The sequence below is a fragment of the Anas acuta genome, chromosome 1 (genome assembly GCF_963932015.1).
Source record: "Anas acuta chromosome 1, bAnaAcu1.1, whole genome shotgun sequence".
Lineage (NCBI taxonomy): Eukaryota > Metazoa > Chordata > Aves > Anseriformes > Anatidae > Anas > Anas acuta.
Window position 1 is genome coordinate 84,923,191 of NC_088979.1, and position 26,073 is coordinate 84,949,263.

Here is a 26,073-nt window from a genome sequence, read left to right on the forward strand (position 1 = left end):
AAGGAACACAAAGGACCTTATTTTTTATCACACCAAAAAGTGCCAATGGCTCTACTCAGGTTGCTGTCCTGTCCATGCATTTAATGCAGCAAATAAAGGTTGCAACAGCGTATGTGTAAAATAGTAAGAAGGAAAAATAGCAATTAGAAGATTAAAAGTAGGAAAAAGATGGAAAACCGTGCCCATTTAACGAGTGGTATTTTCAGAAGAGCCCTAGGGTATACTGACATTGTTCAGAAGTTGTGACTACAGCACATACCTTAGTCCAATTGGATCAGATAAGAAAAGCAACAAAGCTGTAAGAATGAGCTCAAACTGACACATACAATGTGACAGATGAGTCACTATATTCCAAGATTTTACACAATGTATCCTATGGGACTGGATGTCTATGTTACTATGATTTATATCTTAAGTTTCAGTAAACACACTTTGTGTGTTGCTCTTGCTGACCTCAGTGCTGAACTTGTGGAACTTGCAGAGAGAGAGTTGGGACCTAGATTTTGAAAACTGGGTGGTTGCATGGGTTTTCTCATTGCTGAACCTATCAAGTGAGCATTTTCTTTCTCATAGGATTAGTATCAAATGACGCCAAACACATGGCTTTATATACGGAGAAGGGTAGCAGACACAGAAGATTGTTTTGCTGGTGCTGCAGAAAGCAACACAGAGCAGATCTGAACCTTCTCTGAACCTAAATCAGAAGAAATGAAATCTACAAAGAGACGTGGGGTGGGGTGGAGGGAGCACCAGAAAACTGGCACTGAATTCTTCAGATAGATTTATATTATTATAGAGTTATATTAAAAGATAAATGACTGTTGGAAGTTAAGCATAATAAAATGGAGTGATTTTATCTACTACTGTTATGGTAAATTTTAACATATATGTGGTGTAAGTTACAATATCAGCATTCATGACCTGGTCAGGGTCTAAATTACTGTATTTATTTATTGTGCTCTAGACTTACTGAGGTTTTGGCAAAGGTTTTCTCCTTCAAGCATCTCCTGACAAATAAACAAGTAAATGGATGCAATTAAATGCTTTGGCATAGTGAAAATTAAAAAGTGCGTGCTGGGAAAATCGAAAGGTCATGATTACTCTGTTGATAGGCGTGGATTCTGTTAAGGCTTAATTTTTGTTTGTTTCTTTTTTTTTTTTTTTTTTTTTTTTTTTTTGACTGTGTAGTTATCCGAACACTAGGCTTTTTTTGTTTTGTTTTGTTTTGTTTTTGTTTGCATCTATAAATAAAATAATTGGTAATAAATGTAGGACTGCAACATCCTGTGCCAGATTGTGGCAGAACCCATGTATTTCTCTGTCTTACGATAAGATAAAATGCAATTGCAATAGCTGTCTAAATGCTCTGACACAAATGTTACTTACATATTTTAGCTGAGTGCCACTACCCTGCAATACAAATTGAGACTGACATGTTGTTGGTCATGGGGAAAAAGTGGATAGGCCACATGTTACCTTCCTTCATCTTTTGTGTAAAAAGGTTCCGGTTATGACATAGATTAGCCCTATGCATTACAGTAAGCAACTAGAGGAGAATCCCAATGGGCTCAGGATCTGCACTGCTGAAAATGGACTTTGCTCTGATTTAACACGTGCTTTTAAACATGGCTGGGCAGAGCACATGGACTTCCCATTCGCTTCTGGATTTAGCCTCACATGTGTACCTCCCTATGAAATACCTGTACACAAAAATCGTACACATCTCACTGCTCACAGTGATGAAGTGACAGTAATGGCCTCCTTAAAAGACCCTTTATCCCACAAATGAACCTGTAACAAATGTATATTGAATTTTAACATTCATCAGAAGATTCCCAAATACTTGCTAAGCAGATACAGGACTACATTGCTTTAGTCACCAGTGAAATATGGTTACTTCTATGTTTAAATAATTAATTAGAGCTGCACAGTGCAAGACAAATAGCAGAAATCCCAATCTGCAGCTCATAATAATGCAAGTCATCAAGTTAAAGTAAGAGTGGCATGAGGAGAAATAGGATTACAATATTAAAATATGGAAGGATTGCAAGACTTGGCTCCATGTTATAGCCTGACCAAGGCCCACTGAAATCAAATGGGAACTTTAATCCATTAGGCATAAAAAATAAAGAAATTGTAATCTCCCTCAGTTAAGAATGCAGGAAGAGAGACTGCAATGCTTGGCAGTGCACAGAGGTCAGGTTTTTTTCACTCTAACTGCAATCTTTGACGTACTGGCCTTCCCAATCTATCTGTAAAAGGTAATTGCATTACATTACTCCCATATAAATAAAAATAAATAAAAATATTTAAATATAGGTATTGGCTTTATATTTTTAGTACAAATTACATATTTTCTTTAGTTTTTAATTATCATAATATATATATATATAATACGTATAAAACTGGATATAATTGCAACCTTAAGTGCTAGTGCAACTAGTGATTAGGAAATCATTATTTCTATAGAAATAATTTGGGCATATATATTATTTTGTTAACCAGGAGAAGAAGCAGTTTTGTTATCATTTTTTTCTTAAGCTCAGTATGCCACCAAGGGTTTGCATTCAGTTTGCAGGGTCTTTAATGAACAATTCATCAGGAAAATAGTTTTTCCATTCTCTGAACTATGTATGTCTTAGTTCAGAAGTGCTGCTATAGGTAATTAATTTTTAAAGGGAGCTTTTGTATCACTGAACAATACCTATCTAGCAATGCTGTACTGTGAAGAAAGCACCTGCCTGCTGTGTCTTTGCTATTTAACTTCTTCATCCAAGTCTCCTCCACGGCTCCACTCATCTTCCCTGTGAAAGGGAAGGTATTGATGAGTGACACTGTTACGATAAATTAGTAAAGGAGACCAGCTCCCTACCACAGACTGTGCTCTGAAGAGAATGGTCAAATTCAGTCCTGATTTACATACGTGAGACCCCACTCACTGAAATGAACCTGTGAAACTGCCAGCTGAATATGTATCTACCTACATAACTGTCATTATATGCATATGATGATGAAAGAGCTCCAAGATACAGGTATTTCTAATACATGGTACTAGTACTAGTAAACGTGGTTTAGGTAGAAAATCCCAGATTTTGCCTTTGTGCAGTGTAGTGACATATCTACAACACCCTCCCCGTTAAGTGCATCGCTGCAGAAGACTTGCTTTTACAGGTCTCTTTTTAAAACATTCTGGATGTATCATTTTCTTCCTTCTTTGCGTGTCCCTGTAATTCTACCTTGCCTTTTCTATTCTCCTGTGTAACCACCAAATTAAAAGTTTGATAATGCCCCTTTCTCTCTCACTTGAATAATTAGATTTTACTTCTTATTACAGATAAATATCTACCCCTGTCAGATTTAATCACTTCCCCCCTTTTTTACTGACCCATTTTTTTGGTCACATGCTTCCCTCCCAAAGCCCCAGAGTATTTACTCCTTCACCTGACTCCCAGCTACATTAAGGCTAGCATTAGTGGTACCACTGGCTTGATTTTTGTAAATAACCTCTCCCGACACATAAGTGAAACTGCAGGTGCCCTCTCCCGTTGCCAATGGGATGCGGCCCAGAAAAATGCTATTCTCTAGACAAAGACACTGAAGAGAGGAAACTCAGCTTGGTTGGGTTGCAGCAAGTCAGTCAGGAAACACACGGTTCCCGAGAAGCCTTCATACAGACTATATACACTTTCTAATGCCCGGGAACCAGCCTTAAATTCTTCTGTAAATAAGAACTCTGCAAACCTAAGAAACAGAAAAAAAAAAAAAAAAGAATTTGTTATTATCTGATGTCCCTGTATATCTACTTCCTTGTTGCTTGAAAGCATCTTTCTAATAACGTTCAACAATTAAAAGAGTTAAAGGTTCATTATTTAACCTTATCTTCAATTTTTACACTATTTGATTTCCACTCCAAAGTCAGGTCCATTAGATTTAGAAGACTCAAGCCTTTGTGATCTCTGCATGTGCTGTGCTTCAAGAGCTACGCATTGTTCTGATTTCTATAATGCATATCATTAAGCAAATACTTTTTCATAACTTTTATATCAATTGTTTTTTCAGCAAGACTCAAGCAATGTTTTGAATTGACACAACAAATTATATAAAGCTGAAATAACAAACTTCCAAGAACATGGCTGAAAATAAGTCACCATAATTACCAAACTACTTCTTCTCATTAAAGAAAACAGTAACAAACACAGAATACTATCATATTAAATGTATAATAAATGACAGAAATATAAATCAAAGATAACTGCAGCACTATGACAATTCTCATTGGGCTGTACTTTCCTGCATCAACCAAATTGGGCTTGACTCCACCAGGTAAGCTGGATAGGACAATGTCAACTGGGCATGGTGAATTAAAAAAAAATGTGAAATACACAGCACAGCAGGTTCTGCACTTCTTTTCCACTTTTAGTGGTCAGGGGTACCGTGAAATGCTCTGAAAACCAGAACAAATCGATACGATGAACAGTATCTCATCCCACCCTGCTTCTGGCCTTGTGTAGGCAGCTTGGCAGGTTTCTGACCTCAGGTCAGGCCGAGGCATGGCCGTGGGCCATTCCTTCTTTTCCCTCTGCAGGGATCCCAGGCTGTGGGCAGGGAGGAAGGCGAGTCAATGCCGCCACCTCTGCCGCCACAGGCAGGCTGGCCTGCACCCTAACGCTCCCATTACACCAGAAGGCTGGGATCGCAGCCCCCGAGCAGCTTTAAATTCAGTTTTTGAGGCTGTCTGGTGCTACCCTCAATCCAGACGGGTAGTAATGCTAACCTTTGTGCCCTGTAGATGTATTTTGAGTTCCCAGTCAGCCTATAGAGCAGCAGGAACACGTAAGCACTACCAGCCACTCCGTGGCATATGCCAGGTCCCTTCTTCAGCAGGCCTTTCTGCCAGGTTAGCTCTCCACAGCGGATACAAGTGTCCAGATACTGAGGCTTCTTGGAAACCAGATAAGCTTTGGCAAACAGATACGCAATGCCTAGGGAAACAGCAATAAAAATAGTCTTGTTATAAGTTGTACACATAATAAAACAAAGATAATGCATGAATACATAGTAGATTGACATGCAATACACCTACAGTCTCATGCTCTACACGTCAATGTTACATGCCTACATGTGGAGGGGAGAGTATCTGCTACACTAAAAAGCGCAAGGTAAGATGCACTTTTGCACTCTGTGTGAAAACACCGCTTTCAGTCTTTTCAATGCTGTACTTAATTTCAGGTTTCCCTCTAATATTCCCAGTCCTTCAGCAATTTAAAACAGTAGCCACATTTCTGCCTTGAAAACAATAAACTCTTACCACTGCCTTCTACCCGTTTCAAATCCCCATTCACCTCACCAGTTTACAGTGAGAGAAAAACAAGGATGGGCAGGACAGGCAATATAGTTTCCTGCATTAGCAACAGATACAATTTTTCTTGAGAAAAGAATCTTGTCTTCTCTTCAGTAGGGCACACGTTGCTTTACTCTGGTTATGAACAGTTATGAATACAGACTTTTGTAACAAAATGCTGTTCAGCTTATTTTTTGAGGGATTCAAATAATTTAATCATAATCTTCAACAGAGCATTGCACTGTTTAGTTCATGGTAACCCTAAAAGAATGCATATGACATATAACCAAATCAAGCACCTGAGGGTATATTTTGAATAGCTCATTTGTGGTCTGAATATGAAATACACTGAAGTAGCTAAAAAGCTACTTGTAAGCTATATGTGCTTTATTACGCACGAAGAGTGATGGGATGAAGGAATTTCTGGGAAAGAACAATAGCAATTAATGAATTTAGATGTCTCTAAATGTTTGCTAAATTAACTTCTTTATGCCCTTTGGGATTTTGTCACCTTGGCTGAGTCTCACTACGTTTCCACTAATAGGTAAACCCACATCAAAGTCTCAAGAAACTGAAACGAAGAGGGCATTTCCTCACAGATTTCATCACTAGGCCAGCCACACCATAGAATTCACTTTTTTCCTCTTAAAAAAAAATGTTTTCATTAGAGTGCAAGAGCAAGAACCTTGTTCCTTAATCATACCAATAAAAATATAATGCATCAGCAGAAAGCACATTTGAGGAATATTAATTATGATGTACTTTTTGTAATTTAAATAGAAACCTTTAAAAGAAGTGCCTCAATGCTTAAGGCCATTCTTGAACAGAAGTCAGCTTCTCTGTAACCTATGTTCATGTTACAAAACCAATAGGACTGGTCAGCAACAAAATTCTGCCTGGGGTTAAAAGAGCAATTTCTACATACAGCATTACTTGCCAAACTTGGTAGGGTATAAGACTAGATTCTGATCAGCCTTAACTCATGAACCCAAACTAAGTCTTAATGGATCAGGCCTTTTTCTGCATGTCAGTGCTCAACCAGATCCCTAGAACTTTTTCAGCTACGATCACATACATTTATAAACTAAAGTAGGATGTATGCCTACCCTTCCAGCTGCTTGAGCAATAATTAAAACACTATTAACTGCAAGAAAAAAGATTAAATAGTTCACCTCCATCTCATAAAATGTCAAAATCAGTGACATTTGACCTGAGATTATCTTCTTCATGGCATCACCTAATGTGGAAAAACAATGTGATCAGAATCTGGCTATGCATAGCATCAATGGGGAAAGAACCTGGAGCTCCATGACACCAGTGGACAAGCTCATTCTCCCTCTCGATCGTCTCCCCCAGTTCAGGAGGCCAGTTGCTGTTCTGCTCTTGGTCCATGAGGAAATCAACACTCTGCCACACAAGCTCCTGATCTGCTGGCTGCAGGTACTCGTAGTAGGAAAGTAACATCTGAAGGATTGATGAAAGCCCATGTGCTGCACCTGCAAGGAACAGCAACAGTCAAAAGGAGAGGGTAGATTTAGGTGCCACCTCCATCCCCCTGGATCTTTCCTTCATGACTGATTTCCTTGTCCAGAGCATGGCTCTTTGGTCTTCTTTATGCACGTCACAATAGTGCTTTAAATGAAAGCATTTCAGGTGCATGACATGATGCTTCTGTCTTTTCCAGTTCTCCGAGCTAAGGAAAAATATGCATGGATTTTGTCTGCTCTCTCTCTGGCATGACTGACATTCTGTGCATGAAGTTAAACTGAACATTAACTGAAAACTGTTTTAAGATGTCATTTTTCTTGACACAGTGCTGAGTCTGAACCATTGTTCTGAAGTTTCTCTTGAACCCAAATTGAAACTGGGCCAAAAAAGGCATTTCCAGTTACTGACTGAGAGTATCATCCAGCTAAAACCTGAAGTTCAGCACAAGAACTGTCTGTACCTGCCAGAGTCTGTGGAGCAGTATTGCTCCGTGACACCTCTGTCTGCTCCCCTGCCAAAGAACTCACTAACATCTGCAAACCAGTCTCGTTTTCTGCACTATGGCACAGCGCCTTGAGGACCCCACTAGCGATATGCTCAACAACTTTTCATCAGTGCTTCAGAGGTGCTCCAGCTAAGCTGCTCATGATGGTGACCATATGCTTGAGTTGCATGGCAATTACCAGAAAGGCTCCCCAAGTCCCTGCCTGGCAGCATCAGCTTACAAAGTACCTCCCCTGACACTTCTCTCCAGAATTCTTCTCCACATATGCATGGGGACCAGCACCTCTCCCTGCCTCCACCTGCCAAGGGCAAACGCACCAGGGCAGAAAGGAGGGAATGAAACTGTTCTGTTGTTGCATAGGCACCTTTTGTACCCTCTAGCTCTAGAAATCAGTCCTTCCCTCCATCTCCTCAATCCCATACAGCCGATTTAGGAAGCTTGATACAAGCCGTGACACTAGGCTGAAGCTGCATTTGGTGCTGGGGTACAGGAGCTGGGGGTCAGGAGTGTTAGACACCCTCCTGGGCTTGAGGACACTCTTATTGTGCTATCTGTTAAAATATCTGCTGCTACATGTTTTTTCCAACTGGAGCTGATTGTGCCTTGTTAAAACAGTTAATGTACCCGCAGAGAAATAATCTCAGTCACAGCTAGACCCAAACTGGAACCAGATGGAAAAGTATAAAGGTTCAATTATCCTATTTTAGAATAAGGAAAATTAAACTTTTTTTTTTTTTTTTCTTTTTTCACACACAGGAAAAAGCATTTCACAGCTAGAAACACTACTTTTAGGAAAGGAAAAGGTCCCATCTCAGTCAGGAGAAATCCCACACTATAGATTTTACTTATTTTTTTACTTATTTCTGAATCATCTACTGGCTCAGTATCTACACACTGCATTGCTTTGAAGTATTTGGTGTGTTTTACTCACCGAGATACTCTGTTCCATAGTAGGAATACATGAGTGGGAATGGTTTCCTCTTCTTCACTGCATACTGCTTTCCTGATTCCAATATGGCCAGGCAAATTGATTTTATTTGTGCTGGGGTCAGCACCTAAACAGACACACCAAAAACAAACAAACAAACAAGTCTATTATAATAATTTTGTATTTCAGACATTTTTCAGGACTGTGCTATTTTCCTGGTGCACAAGACAACGTACTGCCTTTAATCTTATGAACATGCTGTAGTGTACATTCCTGTTAAGAGTTCCTTACATAATACAGTAATTGTACATAATATTTCTCAAAAACAGAGTTTGATCCCATCTCAGGAAAGTGAATGTCAAATCTTAGGTGCACAGAGGTGAAAAGAGGCCCACTAAGAGCCTTTCTTTCCCAGAGATACTTGAACCTGATGAAAGCAGACAGCAAGTATCAGGCAAGCTGCAGAACAACAGCTGTGAGACTGGAGGAAGAGACAAGATGGGAAGAAAAAAGACAACATACCTAGAGAAGAAGTAAATGTTACAGGCTTTATTGGGACATACTGAGCAAGGCAGATTTTTCTTCAAACAAGATTAAAAAAAAAGAGTAAGCAAGGAAGAGGGTATTAGACTTTATTGAAAATCAACACTACCTATGTGGGTTCAGAAACATCTTACTCAAGAATCACCCCTTGTAACTTTACAGAAATGCTAACAAAAATGAAGTGCGGGAGATTCCTATGAAGGGAGGCTAGCTATGTTTACAGGACTTTGTCATCAAGAACGAGTCAATGCTGCCTTTGTTTTAATGGAGTGCTAGGAACTGTCTAACGCCTCACTTTTAGGTGTGCTGAAAGGAAATAGGATTGACAAATCACATGTTCCACCAGACATGAACTTTGTCAAGTTGCTGACCTGAAATATCCAGTGAGGAATCTGTTTTACAGCTTTTAACTGCAGCTCTAACGATACATATTTCACTGCAATCATTTGCAAGTTCCTCCATGTCAGCCACTTGTGCACATTACTGACCAGTAAGTACCTAGGTTGTTGAAATAATTCAGCTCAGCTCAGCAGCATTTTGGCTTTTGAGGAAAGCCTGTATGTCACCTGTGTTTTGCAAAAATACACTTCAACTTGTGAAAAGAGAACTGGGAAAGAAAGGGAGAACAAGCAAAGTGAGACACATAAAAGAAAAAGGTTGTAGGATAGCCTCAACAAGATAGATAAAAATCCTAAAACTAACTGGAATAACAAGATAATGTATTTAAAATGTTTTTGTACACATTTGTGCTTGTAAATTGTATTATCAGAGGTCTTACAATTACTTAAGTTTAAAAAATACCATTTGCAGTAATTTTGCAGGCAACATTTGTTATAAACTATACACTTTGGCAAGTAAGATATGCTACAGATAGTTAATGTCACTTAGAACTTCACTGAAAAATCTTGTTTGTCCATCTTACTTTACTCCCTGACAACAAGGCTTTTTATTACTGCTACTCCAACGAATTTGTACAACCTAGAGAACAACCCAGTTCTGCTCTTGATTAGTGTTCTTTCATTTAACTGCAGCAGAAGTAAATAAGCTCTTAACATCTGGAGACTTCACTCATTTCCAGTCATTTTAAGATTAATTGTTTCAGCTTCACTGAATTTAATAACAGCTTAAATCCTAAGCAAATGAGAAGATCACAGACGTAGAGAGACACACTGCACTCTCTCCAGGGTTCTGATTTATGGTCTTGTAACTTGGGACCTAATTCTCCAAATCCTATACTTTGTACAGGATCAGTAACATAACCCTTGAAAAATAAAAGTAAAGGTTAAGATCTCCTCTTTGTAATGCTGGAAGGCAAATGCATGCGGATTAGAAAACTCAAGATCAGTTCATTTTCTATGTGCAATGGTTTCTTTACTTAATAAACGAACTGGATTTCAATATAAACCATGTTTTGATCAACTTATTTTCATGTTTGGCACATTTAATTTTTAAATTGAATTAATGACAATTTCAAAATGCTGATTGTATTTTTTAAATGGAATTCAACTTCTACCCAAATCCAGCCTTACATGACACTGTGTAAAGAAGTATCAGCTACTAATATGTGTATCATCACTATCTTCTAATGTAAATTAAGAGTAAGAAGCAGAATGCTTAAGCACTACGTTTACAAACAGTATACCCTTTTGACTGGGTTAATGAAATTATGTCAGCTAACAACTTAAGAATGGAAAAAAAAACAAAAAACAAAAAACAAACAAACATGAAAAGCCAGATGAAAACTTAATATTTAAAATCATGACTAGAATGGATGTTAGAAATCAACCCATCCTGAGGCACATCCATGGTACTGAAGAGAAAATGGAGAAGCAAATAACCTGTATATCTTGAAAGCAACCTTCTTCTCTTTGGCCACTCAGAGTGGCCTGTACACATGAGGTAGGTGGGAGATGTGTACTAAGAGCTAAATAAGAAGAATTTTGTGCTGACTCCAAATACTTCTAGCCAAGCACCTCAATCCACATGTTCGAATAAGGCTGCTGGTTTTCAAAATACTTAAATATGAGACATTTGTATTTGCTCCTTATTCTAGAAAATGATTCACTGAGATGAGAGACTCTCATCATAATTATTAGTGGCCTTCCAAAGGTTTAATGATCTGATACCACCCTTAAGATCCTCATTGACATGCTACATTTTATTTCAACCAAAAATTTGTATTAAAAGTATATATTTGTATATATTTGTATCCTCAAGAGATCTTTCATCTTGCCAAGAAATAAAAACTAAGGGCAGTATTTGTATGCTCCATCTCAGCATCTTTAAAAACTAGCAAAAAACATATCACCAGAACAGCAATCAAAGAATACGCTAACCATAACCACAGACAGTTTAACTGTGATGCCATGAAGTTCATTTTCATTTCAGCATAGTCACAATGCCTACTTGCCCCTGGGAATTACTGAAGCAGTATGTTTAATTAGAGACAGCAAAGAAATAGACTGATCGTCCCAAGGTCTTTAAAGGATAAGTTGCATATTGCTATCACGTCCTCGGGAGAAACCTGTACAGTGCTTTAATGAAGAATAAAGCCAATATGAGAATCTGTTGCCCAGAAAACAAACAAACAAAACCCCATACACATATCAAGCTATCTCAAGCTATATTTTCATAAACTTTGATGTCATTTAATATGAGCTTGCTATGGAGTAGGTAAAATTATTCTTTATTACGTCAGTACTCAGTCAAAAGACTACTGATGTTAAGAGATATATTGCTAATCCTTTAATATTTCAGCGCTTTTTGTATTTTTAAAGACATCACAACCTGTCCTGTCACATCAGAAGTGCTCATTTCCGTTTTCTCACTAGATCATAATTTGAAATATATTTCCACATGTATTCTACATTTCTTCTGCAATTTCCATATCAATGGGTTGGTGGAGTTCTTTATTTTCTGTTTTACATCATTGCACGGCGCTGCTGTGTGCTGTTAAAAACCCTGTTCCATTCACAGTGGTGACAGCTGCATTCCCACACGCTTTTTACTTTAAGCACAATAGTTAAGCAGTGCTATGAGGCTTAGTATTCACACTATATTGTCAATGCCTTGGAGCCCTACTTACAGCCAGAAATGCTGCTGTGATTGCTTCTAGTCTCTCTGCTTTTCTCCTGTGTCGCTCCAGACAATATGCCTTCTTCTATTAAGGCATTCCACAAATATGTGAATTACTTAAGCCAGGTGCTTTATTCAGTAAATCCTTGTTACAAGTCAGCAAGGAAGGGCTATGTCTAGATCAATCACAGAGCATCAAGCTTTTTTGTTGTTAGAGGTCTTTCTCGACTTGAGATTGTTTAGTTGGAAGTAAATAATTTCACAACTCCGTTTAAAGTACTGAGAGAGAGATACTAATATATTGATTATGACAGTGCTAGGCCCTACAAATGTGCTTCAAAAACTGCAGACAGAAATCTTCACCTTGGGGAGTAGGCAGAAAGAAGCAGCAGAACTAGCTTCTCCTTGCTGCTGATTATAATAACATTTTCAGCGCCTCATCATTCTTCTGAATGCTTGATACAAACCCCTTGGCTCATGATTTGCCCTTTGAAAAAACTATTGCATACAACTGCACACGGTATTGAATATATGTGATGGCTGTAAACTTTAAATTCTTGTATCTCTATTTATTTCCTTTGAGCTCTTTTTTGTGTGTATGCCATAGAAGGCATTACTGAATACTAAGCATCATTATGTGCTTATAGATGCACCAGTACTTTTAGGAGGTAACTTGTACCCTTACACTATTATGGAAAAAGCCTTACTCAAAGAATCACAGAATGGTTTGGGTTGGAAGGGGCCTTAAAGATCATCTAATTTCCCCTGCCTCCCCTCCAAGTGGGCAGGGAAACCTTCCACTAGATTCTTCCATGCATGTAAAATTTTTTGAGCATGTATGCAGCCCATCAGACCTCTGACAAACTTCTAAAAAGCCATGTACGTGAATTTGATCATATGATTCTTCTGATGCTATATAAAGTGTCAAAAATAAGCTGAAAGAATTGGGTCAGCCAAAAAACCTAACAGGAGCTCTGCCACTAGTCTCATATTTTGGAAGCCCAGCAGAGGGAGCTTGTGAATTACTTATGACACTGAAAAATGCTGTCCAAAGATACATCTCTTTTCAGCTGACTCAAGCAGAAAGGTGCTGGAGCCATCCTGGTAGTTCAATGACACCTTACTGCACTGTGTGATGTCTAAGTTCACTTCCTGAGATTGATCTTTTTCTACCAAAGACAGGGCTTGGGATTGCTCAGGGACCCTTCCATGCAGTGTCACAGACATTTTTTTCTTTCAGATGATGTTAACACCTGATGCCATGAAAGAGTAGCGGGCACAAAGACACAGAGGGCTGCCTCTCCGTTGTGTTATTCCAGTTTGACTGATGTGGGAAACCCGGCTCCAGCTCTACAGCTGGCTGCATTCCCTATAAACAGTGTCGAATACACTAAACAAAAAACAAACAAACAAAAATCTCCTGAAAACATTTTTTGATGAATGAGATTAGTTCCTGATGTGCTAATGATCCTGTTGCTAATGCAGCATGTCTCATGCTGTAGTATCATCAAAAGTACTTTCTAGAGAGCATAATTTCCCAAACTTCTCATGTTAACACAACTTCAGGACAGTACATGTAGACTCAGCACAACTACTATTATGATGCCAGTTCACTGCCAGTGCAATCTTGAGTTAAACAGATTCCCCTATAGATCCCATTGCTGCTTATTTTTAACATGTCATTTTTCAATTCTTTCAGTCCTGTTCTTTTTCTTAGCAGCATGGAAATGGCAATGTCAGTCCTATCCTGTTTTGTGGGTCACTAATCATGACTTCAACAGAAACAGAAGGGTGCATTTACTCCTGATGAATTATATTATTGGCAAAGAAGACAACACAGCACTTTTATTATTGCTAACAGCATAGAACATTTTCCACAGGTCTCACTTGTCAGGGCTGTACAGCAATAAAACTGTAAAATTTTTGCAATTAAACCTCTCCTTTAGAAAAGGAAAAATTCAGACATGGCTGCAAATGAAGTGTTGCAAAACAGGATGAAGCACTGCTGTTATTGTAGCTAGCAGGCTGCCTGGGAGCAGCTGGTGCTGCTACAGAGCTGGCCAAACGCAATGAGCATCGTTACTCATTGTGTCTCAAGGTGAACGCTGGAGAAACTCAAGTTAAAAGAACAATCAGCCTTTCCTCAAGCTCTCCCTACCCTGGGTCAATGAAAGGAGAGGGAAGGTGTCAGTTTCTCTGGTTATGCCCTGTTCCTCTTTCCTATCTCCCTCTCCATTCATGACAGCCCCAAACATCTCTCACTCTGGTGGCTGGCTGGATACAGCTCGCTGCTCCTACCACAGCAGCTCTCCTACATCCTGGGAAGGAAACAGAAAGTTCCCGTCACACTCTTTACTTGAAGGCACCAGGGAAGCACAACATCCAGCTCTGTTGCTGCAGAAGTGAATCAGGAAGGATGCCATGAAGAAGATTACTGAGTAGTTCAGATAACCAATGCAACTCAGCAGGTATCAGCCTATCTACTGAGAGATTACGCACCATGTCCGATGCATGTCCTGTCCTACCTAGTGGGGTTAGAGTTACCAGAGAGCACAGAGAGACAGCAACTTCATTTTATGCACCTGTCCCTGGAATTGCACCTGAAATTCAGAGCATGAATTAAAGAGAATGCTTAAACCAGTACAAATGTAAGACTTGCAAATTAACTGAGAAGCAATCTTCGCATTGCTCGGAGAGGCTTCTTTATACATTATACAATTCTGCCCAAACTTTTGGCAACATACAGGTAAAATTGTGCTGTGTTTAGGCTCAGTCAGAAAGCACATCCATACATGAGTCCTGTAATTAACATATGCCAAAACTACAGCACCAAGCTGTCATAGCCTGACAGGGGGGTTTATGCTGTGCTCAAGGTAAGTGTTCCTGACAATTATGCATTATGAGTATAAACATCTTCCAAGCTGGGCACCTTGCACTCAGGTTTGAGGAACAAGCTGCCCAGTGTGTTGTAGCTGTGCTGCCCCAGGATCCTTTCCCATTTTTAACACAGCTAAGCAAGGAACATCTGCTCTACCCATGCATTTTGGATCAGCTTACTTCCCCTCAGCAGTGGGTCTTCCAGTTCATTGGAAGTCAACCCGTGCCTTCATCTGTTCCACAGGTACTTTGTGTAGTAGCAGAGCTGTCCTGGTGCTTGAGTTGGCTGCTGCATGTAACCTGTGCTGAGACACAAGAACACTGCCGGCACCTCCAGCTCCAGAGCAGCAGGAGACAGGATTCATGAAGCAGCCTTTCCAAAAGATTAGAGCTTTGTAACACGGATGAGAGAGCCTCCCCAGACACCGCAGTAACCTTGGCAGTGCCTCTTGTCTGCACTCAGAAACGATGCAAGTCCAGTTTAATCAGGTGCTCCCATTTGTTACAGGCAGACCTCTCATTGGAAAATAATTTGTTAGTGTTGGCACATGTCTGCACGTCAACATGAGATGGACAGAATGTCATCTCAACACACTCAGTAAAGGTTAATACTTTTCACTGGGAAGTTGACCTAAGCGTAGACCTCTGCACAACAGAAACCAAAGAAAGTTGACAGGCCATATTTTAAGATGTCCTGAAGGTCTCTAGAAAGAGCAGAAGGCTTCCATTCCTTCTTTCATTTCTCTGGAAAGGAGAGCACTCGGCATCTTGCAGGTAACTGATCTAATAAAATGTAAACTGTTTACTTCTGAAGAATATAAATGTGCAAAGAGAAATGTTCATGCTAGGAACTCTTAAGATTATGCATTGGACCAGTGACAAGTACATGAAGACATAATTAATTTTGAAGGTGCCACTAAATCTAGACGTTAAATCAGGCACTGGAAAACATTTTGCAAGGGGAAAGAGGAAATGAGGACACTTCCAGCTCACCACCAAATTTTAAACTCTGATAAATTTAATGCAGAAATCTAGTTTTCTATGGGAAAATAGTAAGTTATGTGTAAAGTTCCTTCAAACTGGTATTTGGTTAAAAAAGACAAAGACACAATGGCATTGTGTATCACTTCCTACACCTGGCTCAACTCAGCTTTGCTGCTGTAGTGTCCTGTCCCTGTAGAGGCTATGGGCTCTGTGGCTGGCGTGCTCCAGTACTCTTCATCTCTGCTGGGAAGGGCCAGCTGGGTGCTACATTGCAAAAGGTACCACAAAACTCAGACTTGCATAAGGTTGGCATAACTCTTTCTGGGAGAGAGGGGAAAGGGGGTAAAGAGAGAGGCAGAGAGAGAGAAAAGAAAAAGAAAAGCTCTGCCGTCCACAGCCCGTGTTAACTAGCTGTTCTTGAAGACGGTGCTCTACACACAAATTCATTGCAGTATTGGCCCACGGTCAGAAGTTTGCATATAGCTTATTTAAATGGTTTAATGTTTTGCTACTGCACCCTTCAATAAAGTATCTTCGTGGCCAAGTTACTGTATAGAACATGTATGGTTCAGACCTAATTTCTGGTTATCATAAATACTATTTTCATGCTGCAGTTGTACACATCATTAAAGCTTCGCTAATTTCAAGAACAGTGATTTCACTGCTCATGTGAGATTGCTGAAAAGAGGAAGGAAAAAGAAAATATTACACTGGAGAAAAACTATGTAATGAAATAAGTAAAAACTACAGGATGGGGACAGAAAGATTGATAGTTAGTTCCTTGACAATCTTTCTAAAGATGCTCATAGTTCAATTCATCATAGGCAATACGGTCATCTTAATCATCCAGGGTAATGGAAAAGAAAAAGAGGCTTTTCAGTCTCATATATTTTATTTTTTTTTCATTTTGCCAAAGTCATTTCACCTATTAGATCATTCATATTGCTTTTAATATCAAAGTCCTCATGGACCTGAATGGGTTTTGACTTGGAGGGCGTTGCTCTTGGCAAGAAATGCTGGAGGTTTTTCCAGTTCACCTATTATCTAACAGTCTGAAAAATGGAGTAATTTCATGACCCTGGGAATGGAGTCCAATAATTCAATTAGCAACCAGGTCAATACACTAGAGTTTCTATGCCATATAATTAATCTTCTAAACTATTGTTGTTCCATGTCATACCAATAAAACTACAGGGCAGGCTCTCAGTTTGTTGAGAACGATAATAATTTTGCCTGAGGCAGCCTTTAAAGACTGAGACTACAGGAATATGGCTTACTTGACAGTGTAAAACGCTGACCTTGCTGGCAGAAGGTGAATAGAGAATCCCAGCAGATATAGCTGAGCAAACACACAACGCTTCAAGGATTTGATCCTACTCTCCTTTTCGGCAGTTTGGAGGGAAGTTACTAGACAGATGCTTTCTTGTACACTGCTCTACACCAATGCAGAGTGCGTGGCTTATATGCAATAAAAAATAGTTATCTTTTTGACACTTTTTCTTCAGTTCAAGGTTGTGTACAAGCTAAGCCTCTATTGACTAAAGATACATGTACAAACAGCAGTTCTTGCTGGAACTCCTGGAAAAGCTTTACTTTGTGTCAAATATACTCAAGGTCATTGTTTCCTGTGACAGGCAGGACATTATACCTTCTCCCTTACTTAAATGAAAGAAGCTTAATAACTTCTGCTTAGGCATGAGTCACCACCCCACTGCAGCTAGAATTCCAATATATAGTTTGCATTTTCTGTTGAGGCAGACAGAGCCTTGCACTCTTGCTGTAAAGCTACTGCAAATACTTTAAGGAACTAAAAACCTAGCAGTAAAATGAAAGATTGCAGCTTCTATACCCAGTATCAAAATGGATACCTATATTGGACATTACACCTATCTGATCTCATTCAATATGCAGTTCAACAGCAGGAATTTATTTGCCATTTGAACTGTTATGTTAGGTCTTGGTTTGCAGATGCAGCTATGATTGTAGTGCAAAGGTCAAATTTCCACTGTTTTCCAGGGGGAATTTTTTTCTGTAGGACTATAGGATTGGGTCTGGAGTATACCTGTCAAAAACATTTTATCACTTTTCAAATAATCAAATATAACAAGTAAGCAACTGCACATGCAGTTATTTAGGAATATGAAGCATGCTGATGGATATTAAATATTACTTGTTCCTCCTTTTTTCTTTTTTGTCTTCCTCGGTGTTTTGTTTAGCTTTGTTTACATGGTTGCAACTCACAAAAAAATGCTGTGTACATTTGAAACACTGGAAGATGGAGACTTCATACTATAAATTATTATTTAGCCTAATGTTTTTTTCTCTTTGTGTTAAAGGCACTGAATTCCTCACCTTTCATCTTCATATAGTCCTCTTACCTTCCCCAGGGATCAATTCCTAATACATTCCCAATCCAAATGTTTGGGCCCTCCTTCTATACAAGTGAACATACTTCATGCACAGGCTCAGTGAATGGAGTGGAGAACAGATAGGCCTCCTCAACTTCTCATGGCAGAATTCCTCCCCCCCAGAAAAAAAAGTCATGCGAGAGGCTAGTAGCTCAGAGGACAGAGCTACTAAAGCAGAGCACTCCATTTCATACTCTTCTGCCCCAACCAAAACACCAATTATTTTGCTCCCGACTCACAACCAATAGTGCTCATTGCTAATGAATTCTGCTACAGAAGGTAGCATTTGGCAAACTACCCATAGAAGACTTTATGGCTTGTTACTGTGCTAAATTTACAGAGGTGATCTACAGAAGCACAAAAGACCACAATAATATTATTTTTTTCATCTGTTTCAAATTAAGGTTCAAGAAAGAGAACACGGTTGCAGCCACAGTTAAAGGCTCCCAAGTGCAATGCTTTCAATTTTATTTTATTTTTCATTTACAACAAAGGAAAGCTTGGTTTTACATATTAAGATGCTACGTATGGATGCACGAAACGCCATAATAGTAGCTGCATAATACCTGCACAGTGGTAACAGTTTAATACCTTAGAGGAGTCCTTGACCTAAAAACTCTTATAGTCACGGAAGAGTAGGTCTGAAGCTATATGTGACAGTTTCCATAGTGCTGTGAACTGCTTGGTTAAAATCTCTCCTAAGTGTACTGCATCACTGTAAAAAGCAAACAAAAACTGTTAAGAAGCATGAAATACTGAAATAGTTATGAAAAAGCTACTTTATCAGCCACTGCTCGGTTCTTTCTCCTGGTATTTTTCCATGTCTGTTCTCTCACTATCAAAAATACATGTATATATATCAAGCAGAAACATATTTTAGAGACAAATAAGAGATTCTTCTAAGAAGTGAAGCTCAAAAGGCTGCCGTTCATTTTCTGGACAGGACGTAATTAATGTGATAAAGAACACAAGAAGTTATTTTATCTTTCAGCATAAGAAAAAAAAACATTATAGCTTATGATAACCAGCAAATTAAAAGACTAAATATTTCTCTGTTCCCCTAAGATTGAAATAAGCTAGGGAATTTATTCCTGCCAAATTTAGCTGAGTCCATGTGCACTGTGGATTTAACAAACTTGCTGAACTGCTCTGTAACTAAGAGGATAATTTTTTTAACAGATTTTTTGGTTACCTGCAAGGAGTGCCCCACCCCTCTGACTGAATTAAATGACAATTCTTTGGCATATTGTTTAAATAAACATTTTATCACATTTCAAATAATCAAATCTTACACTGTAAGAACATTTAGGCCTGATAGCTGTTACAGGGCTACTTCAGGTAATCAACTCTCAGAACTCAACACAACAATGTAAAAAGAAAGGTAAATCCTTGTTCTTCGGAGCATAAAGCCAGTTCTGGCAAAATGCAGGTTAGTAATGTTACAGGCAACACATTTCAAAATTGCCTTCCACAATGATTTGTTCATCTACTCTGAGCCACCTAGTACTGGTACAAGACATCAAACCAGATGGATCACTAGAAAAAAATCCTGAAGAGAAAAAAAACACGTTTGTGTACTGCCATGAAAATGTTGCCAGCTCCTCACTGCAAGCAAGAGGAAGCATTTGACTGCTTGGACAATGTCCATGTTGTGCTGTACGCAACACAGTTTGCAAACTGTTGCTCAAAGCTCTTCTGCAATTAGTGTGGCTCTGCCATACAGGAACAGATTCTCTCTGTGCTTACACTTTGGGTGACTGGGACACAGAATGACTTTGGAAGCTGGAGTTCAGGGCATTTCCCTCCAAGCACTGCCCTAAAGAATATCTGACTACTTTAGATAAGTAATTTCAATCAGAGCTGCAATAAGGGATACTTGCTCTAGCAATCAGCACACTCAGCTTAGAGGTGTCAGCTTCAATTCGTGCATCATGTCAGAAAAAGAAGGGATGTGAATTTGAAGTTAGTGATGAAATCTCAAGGTCATTCTGTATAGGAAGGAAGAGACTACAGCCTCCACTCAGACTGTGATTTCCTCCGAGTCCAATTTGGTCTTAAAACCTGTAAGGGTAACCAGAGATGATTGCATCCTGCCCTTGCTAGTGGGAAAAGGTAAGATGCTTAGTTTGCTTTTACCCCACACCAGGCCAGACCCTACCTGGGTTTCTGTGAGAAGAGCACCTCTTGCACATTGGGAGACACTGCAACGAGGAGACAGGAGCTAGGTGGGATGTGTGCCCTAGCTGCTGTTCAGGGCTGCAGCCCAACAGCCTCCTTTGCAGGATGTAGAGGAGAGGATGTAGTTACAGCTGGTGAGACTGAATGCACAGTGCCACTACTGTGTGAGGGCAACTGGAAGCTGGTGCTTTAACACCATGGAGAAAAGACAGCACTGTAAATCTGTACTAGAGCTGCACAGACTGTCAGTGATGCAGTGGCTGATAAATTCTGTCAGGGCTGAAGTGCCCCTCAGTGCAGCACTTGGGATTTGCATGCCTATCAAAAGATGCCCAGGAGAGTTTAAGCACATAAAATGGGTGCCTTGCACATTTAGGCACATCCAACCTTAGTCAGCAGCAGGGGAACGTTCTGACTACAAATCTTTTGGGTCTTGGCATCCAGGGTGGGTTTTAGGCAATGGGAAGACCCACAGAATCACAAGGAGCAAACCCATAATGCCTCTGTAGGGTGGTAAATCTGTGTGGGCAGTCCAAAATTTCACTGGCCTTCCTGATGCCCTACTGTGTTCACCTCTGTTAGGACTGGTTATGACTTTTCACTTGTACTACTTGTTCATTCCTATGCAGAATAAATGCAAAGCAACATGATGTTGATTTACACAAAAGTGCTACGCAGGTTCATCCAGATGTACAAACGGAGATGCGACAGCCGTGCAGACAGTATGCCAACACAACCACTTCAACTGAGTACATGAGTAACTCAAGCCCTGTCATGTTCAGCTTACTTCAATCTCAGCTTCTTCCTAGCAGAGAGGATAAGTATTACAGATAATTCTCCCCAGATACATGTACTTGTACTGCTAAAAATAAACCTTCTTTTAGCTCATTTTTTAAATCTCTTGAACTGTTTTCATACCTTCCTTCTTCCTGCATACAGTATTTGGCACTTCTGTCAGTTTAGGAGCCAAAGCAATTCTTATCCGGTAAGCTGCCTCTTCTGGATCATTAATGAAGATAATACATAAGGCTGGTTCCTACATCAGCCTTTTATTAGCATTTATGATTAGCTTTGCTTGTGGTCTTTCAGCCAACTCTAAATTTTCAATGTCGCCATCCAAGTCAGCATATATTAAGTTTTCAAGGAAGATTATATTTGACACTGTATCAAAACCTTTATTCAAATGCAAACAGGGTATTGGCTACTGCTCTTTCATCAGCCACTAATTTTATAATTCTGTTATTTACAACAAGATCTCTTGTTTGTCTCACAAGACCTCTTTATTCTTCTGAGTCATGCTGCTTTACACGCATAGTCCAGTTATGTAGATGTTTATGAGGCATGTGACATCTAGAAGTATGTCTAAATATTTGCTGTTGAGGAAAAACACTGCTACCTGCAAAATTAGTTAAATGAGTTAAACCACACAATAGGATAATTCACTGGCTAATTGAAGCATAAATGGATCGCTTCAAAGCAGCATCAGCACTGCTTTCAAGCAAAGGTAATTCTAGAGAACTCCACGCTGGCCTCACGCCACTTTTACTTTCTGTGATGATCTGCAATTTGTGCCACGCCAGTAAGCCGCTGAGTAGAAGTATCAGCTGAAACTACAAGAAGAATGCTGACAATGTAATGGAGGAAAACCAGATGAAGGTGATCAAGTCCTCTGAGTCATCTGAATTTTGCCCTGCTCTCAGACCATAGGAACTGACTGAGGTAGTAAAAGTCCTGGTGATCTCTGTGCTGGCTCCCAGATTTTCCCAGGCACATTGACAAGACAGTTCTGAAATAAAAGACAGTAGCCTAAGAGCTTCCAGTGGCATTGCCTGGCAATACGCCCACAAATCCAAATGCAATTCTGGCCATACATCAGATACAGCCAATTGCTTCTAATTCAATACTGCTATTCTTGAAGGGCAGAGTGAGGGTCATGGGATTACTCTGAGGAAGGGTGGAATACCATGTTCTTCAAAAACATAACTAAGCTGGGAAGTAACAAGATCTGCATTTTTCTCCTTGTTAAAAGGTTGCCATTTGATGCTGTAATAAAATTAGGAAATGCTACCAATTTTCCCTTTGTGCAACTTCTCCGTTGTGACTGCACGTACTGCACACTCTGCGAGTACAACTCCACTGTGCCGCAAGACATGGACGTGGTTCAAACTTCACCAGGAAAAGAGTACGAGGATCAGCAGCCGTAAGGCAAACCATCCCACCGCCAACAAAAATTAACAAGCATTCCCCGCACTTAGCTGTTACCTTGCATTTGAAGATCTCAAAGTGCTGTGTAGTTAACTAATGGCAATCACTGTTACCTCATGCCACAGGCTACATTGTTTGATCGCTGCCCTGGGAGCACTCAGTGCCACACTCCTCTGCCACCAGATTCGCCGTTTTACATGATTATTCTCAGCAGCTCTATAGAGTAACTGTGTGACATGAGAGAGGACGGCCTGGGCAGCTATTTCTGCTCAATTACCTGGAAGAACTGATAATAATTTTGTCAACCTTAATATTTAGCTGCTGGCAGAAGAGTTTGTCTTTCCTTGATACAGCTGAGATTGACAAGGAGGGACGTGACTGGTATTAAAGGCTGCATGGCAGCTTGTGGTGCTGAATGGCTCTTTTTGACCTTTTTGGACTTCACGCAGGATCTTCCCTGCTGACAGCTGCAGGGGATCGGACATGACTGAAGAAACTGCAAGGCTTTGCCCATCAAAGTCCATAGAGGAAGTCAGAGTAGGTGCAATAGTGATGAGAACCTGGTAGTGGGGAAAGAGGCAGGAATGACTGCAATTTGTACTTAAAATTGAATTTTTCTGCCCCTCAACAGGTGCTTTCCACATACTAGCTCAGGGATTATTTAGCCTAGAGAAGAGAAGGCTCAAAGGAGATCTTATCAATGGGTGTAAACACCTGAGGGGAGGCAGTAGGGAAGGCAGAGCCAGGCTCTTCCCAGTGGTACCCAGTGGCAGAAAAGAGAGAGCTTTTCTGCTGTGAGGGTGGTCAAACACAGGAACAGGTTGCCCAGAGATGCTGTGGAGTCTCCCATCTCTGGAGATCTTCAAAATCCAGCTGGACATGGCCCTAAGCAACCTGCTCTGAGCATGGGGTTGGACCAGAACATCTTCAGAGGCACCTTCCAGTCCTGGCCAGGCTGTGACTCTACGCCTCTGAGCCAAATCCAAATATAAGTGAATACATGTCATTACACTGCTCAGCCACTTGTGGGGATTTTACCCCTCCAAAGATTTTCAGATTCAACTCTGAATTTGAATCATCTTACCTGTGTTGGTTTTTGTTAACATTTACCTCACAATATTATTTACCAAAATAAGCTAACAGTTCCGTAGTTCTTAGAGAACAAAATCAAAATATGAATGCATTCCTACTATGACTCCATCTACATTTTGTCTTCTGGATTTGTAGAAGTACATAAGCATCATTCCCGGACATTTTTGCTGGCATTATCAAAAACGTGTATGTATGCAAACAGCAGCCTGGCATAAGCACGCTCATGATTGATTCAGCTCTGCAAGACCAAGAACAAACAAATCAATATTTACTTAAAGGGTCTGAAGAAGTTTGTTTTGCTGTTCTAGTGCAAAGAATTTTCACCGAGTACATATTTGACTATCTTATTTCTGATCACATTTAAACAGGTACGTGTGAAATGTGTATCTTGGGGGCCATTGCTATTATAAATGCAATTTTGACTAATCTATCTCTGGTTTAGCCTGAGAAAACTGAAACAACAAAGTGTAAGGTTAGCCTTTTCACAGCTGGCAAATAGAAATACCTAGAGATCCAAAGTCAGCTTTCCAAAGAAATTAAGAACCTAGAGAAAGTGGCAAGCTTAAAATACTATGAACATCTGCAGCAAGGGTGATGCTTCCAACCCGACTACAGTATTATTTTACTACAAGACAATCTCTGCTTTTGTTAGAACACATTTCTGGTGAGCCAAAACACCTTTGGTGATGCTGGATGAAGCTATAAGAAACTTTTATCCAAATAAAAGGATAGATTTCCATCGACTCATGCTGCTGGTGAATCCAAGAATATACAAAACAGTCCTCACCAAAGACAAAAGATGCAAGATGATATGGCGCTTTATATCTACATTAGCAACAAAAGCAAATCACGAGAGCAGAGTAAGTTTAAACTCCAGATACTTCTTCATATTTCATTTATTCCTTGATTTCTAATGTGGACTAAATAATGACTTAATATGGGTCTCTGAAATATATTTTCAAAACTTTACTTCCAGAAGGAAACCTCACCACTGCCTGATGTCCCCTGAATATGTGATGGTACTTCTAGTATTACAGCATTGAGTAACATACTTCCATTTTTGTTCAGAGAACAAAGGAAAGGAGATTATCTATTTGATATTAATGAAACGACCCCCCTGTCATTGAAGAAACTTCTCACTTTGCTTATTACAGCACAACTTCTGTGTCTTGGTGATTCCCTGACTTTACTTGACCTCCTACCTGCTTCGCTTATTCAGTGGTCCTACTGAATACCCATCCACGTAGCAGCAACCTATTAAAAGTCTGCTGGATTATAGCAGGTCATGAGATGGATGTGAGTCAGTGTCATGCTGGTGCAAGATGCAAACACCTTACTGAGCTGTATAAATAGAAACACGACCTGGAAGAAACACAAAGTTAAATCTCTGCTCGGTTAGAAAGAGCTGTGCCAGAACTACATGTCCAGCTTCTGGCACTCTTCAGGAAAGGCTGGAGGGAGTCTGGCAAAGCACATGGGAATGACTAGAGGTGTAGAAAACATGATGCACGTGGGAAGATTAGGAGGAACAGGATGGTTTGTTTAGAGAAGAAAAGATTATGGGCAGAAATAGAAGCACTCCTGAAATATATGAAGGGCTGCTGTAAAGAGGAGCAGAATAAACTTTCCTTAGTATTTCTCAATGGAGAGGACAAGGAATATCAGGCTTGAATTACAGCAAGACTCAGATTAAGCATTAGGCTAGACTTTCCAATAAGCAAGGTAACAAAATAGTGCCTCTGACAGCCAGGGCAGACTGCAGAACCTCCACCACTATCAGGTATTTGGAACAGGTTGGAGAGAGGCTGTCAGAAATGACACAGGCACGGGTAAACCTGCCTGGGGGCCAGGCGACAGCCTAAGCCACCCCTCAAGGTCCCCACCAGTTCTTTGGTTCTGTGTTATCACTGTCAAGACTGAGCAGACAAATTATGCAAAATTGCCATACAGAATCTGCAATACCCACCACATTCCAGTAAGTTATGCACTGACTCATCAGTGGAGAGCTGCTTAAACGACTGTCCTATGCTGCTGCTAGCCCCAGGCACACGCATCAGGAAGAGCAGCTTCCACTTCCCTGACACCGAAATCTGAATTGGATGAGTACGCTCCCAACTCACCATCCCCAATTACATTACTAACAATTTATTATTCTACATGAAATAAAAAAATAAATAAAAATGCACCAATGAGAGGACAGAAGTATTCTGTGAAGAAAAGAATTAGCCACACAAAATAACCAAATGCCTTGGACAACCGGGTCTCTCTATCTGGCATAATTCTTTTTTCCTGGATCATTCAATGCTGATACCCATTCCATCTCACTCGTGCTACACCGGTCTTCTACAAGAGATATTAAGCCTTTAAAATGAAGAATTCAGGAATGCCAAACTGTGGCAAAAATAGATTTATGTTTCTGTTCTCACACATCAAAATACACCAATCTGAG

General features: G+C 39.9%; 1 protein-coding gene across 1 annotated transcript in view; it reads right to left on the bottom strand.

The window, feature by feature from the left end:
- Positions 1-1,135: 1,135 nt before the first annotated feature.
- Positions 1,136-26,073, bottom strand: part of LANCL3 (LanC like family member 3) — a 32,168-nt gene continuing 7,230 nt past the window's right edge. Inside the window, exons 2-5 of the mRNA XM_068686590.1 lie at positions 8,266-8,389; positions 6,640-6,837; positions 4,775-4,982; positions 1,136-3,741 (exon numbers count right to left, since the gene is read on the bottom strand). Coding sequence (XP_068542691.1) covers positions 3,582-3,741; positions 4,775-4,982; positions 6,640-6,837; positions 8,266-8,389 — 690 coding nt within the window. The 3' untranslated portion in view covers positions 1,136-3,581. The remainder of the gene's footprint in view (positions 3,742-4,774; positions 4,983-6,639; positions 6,838-8,265; positions 8,390-26,073) is intronic.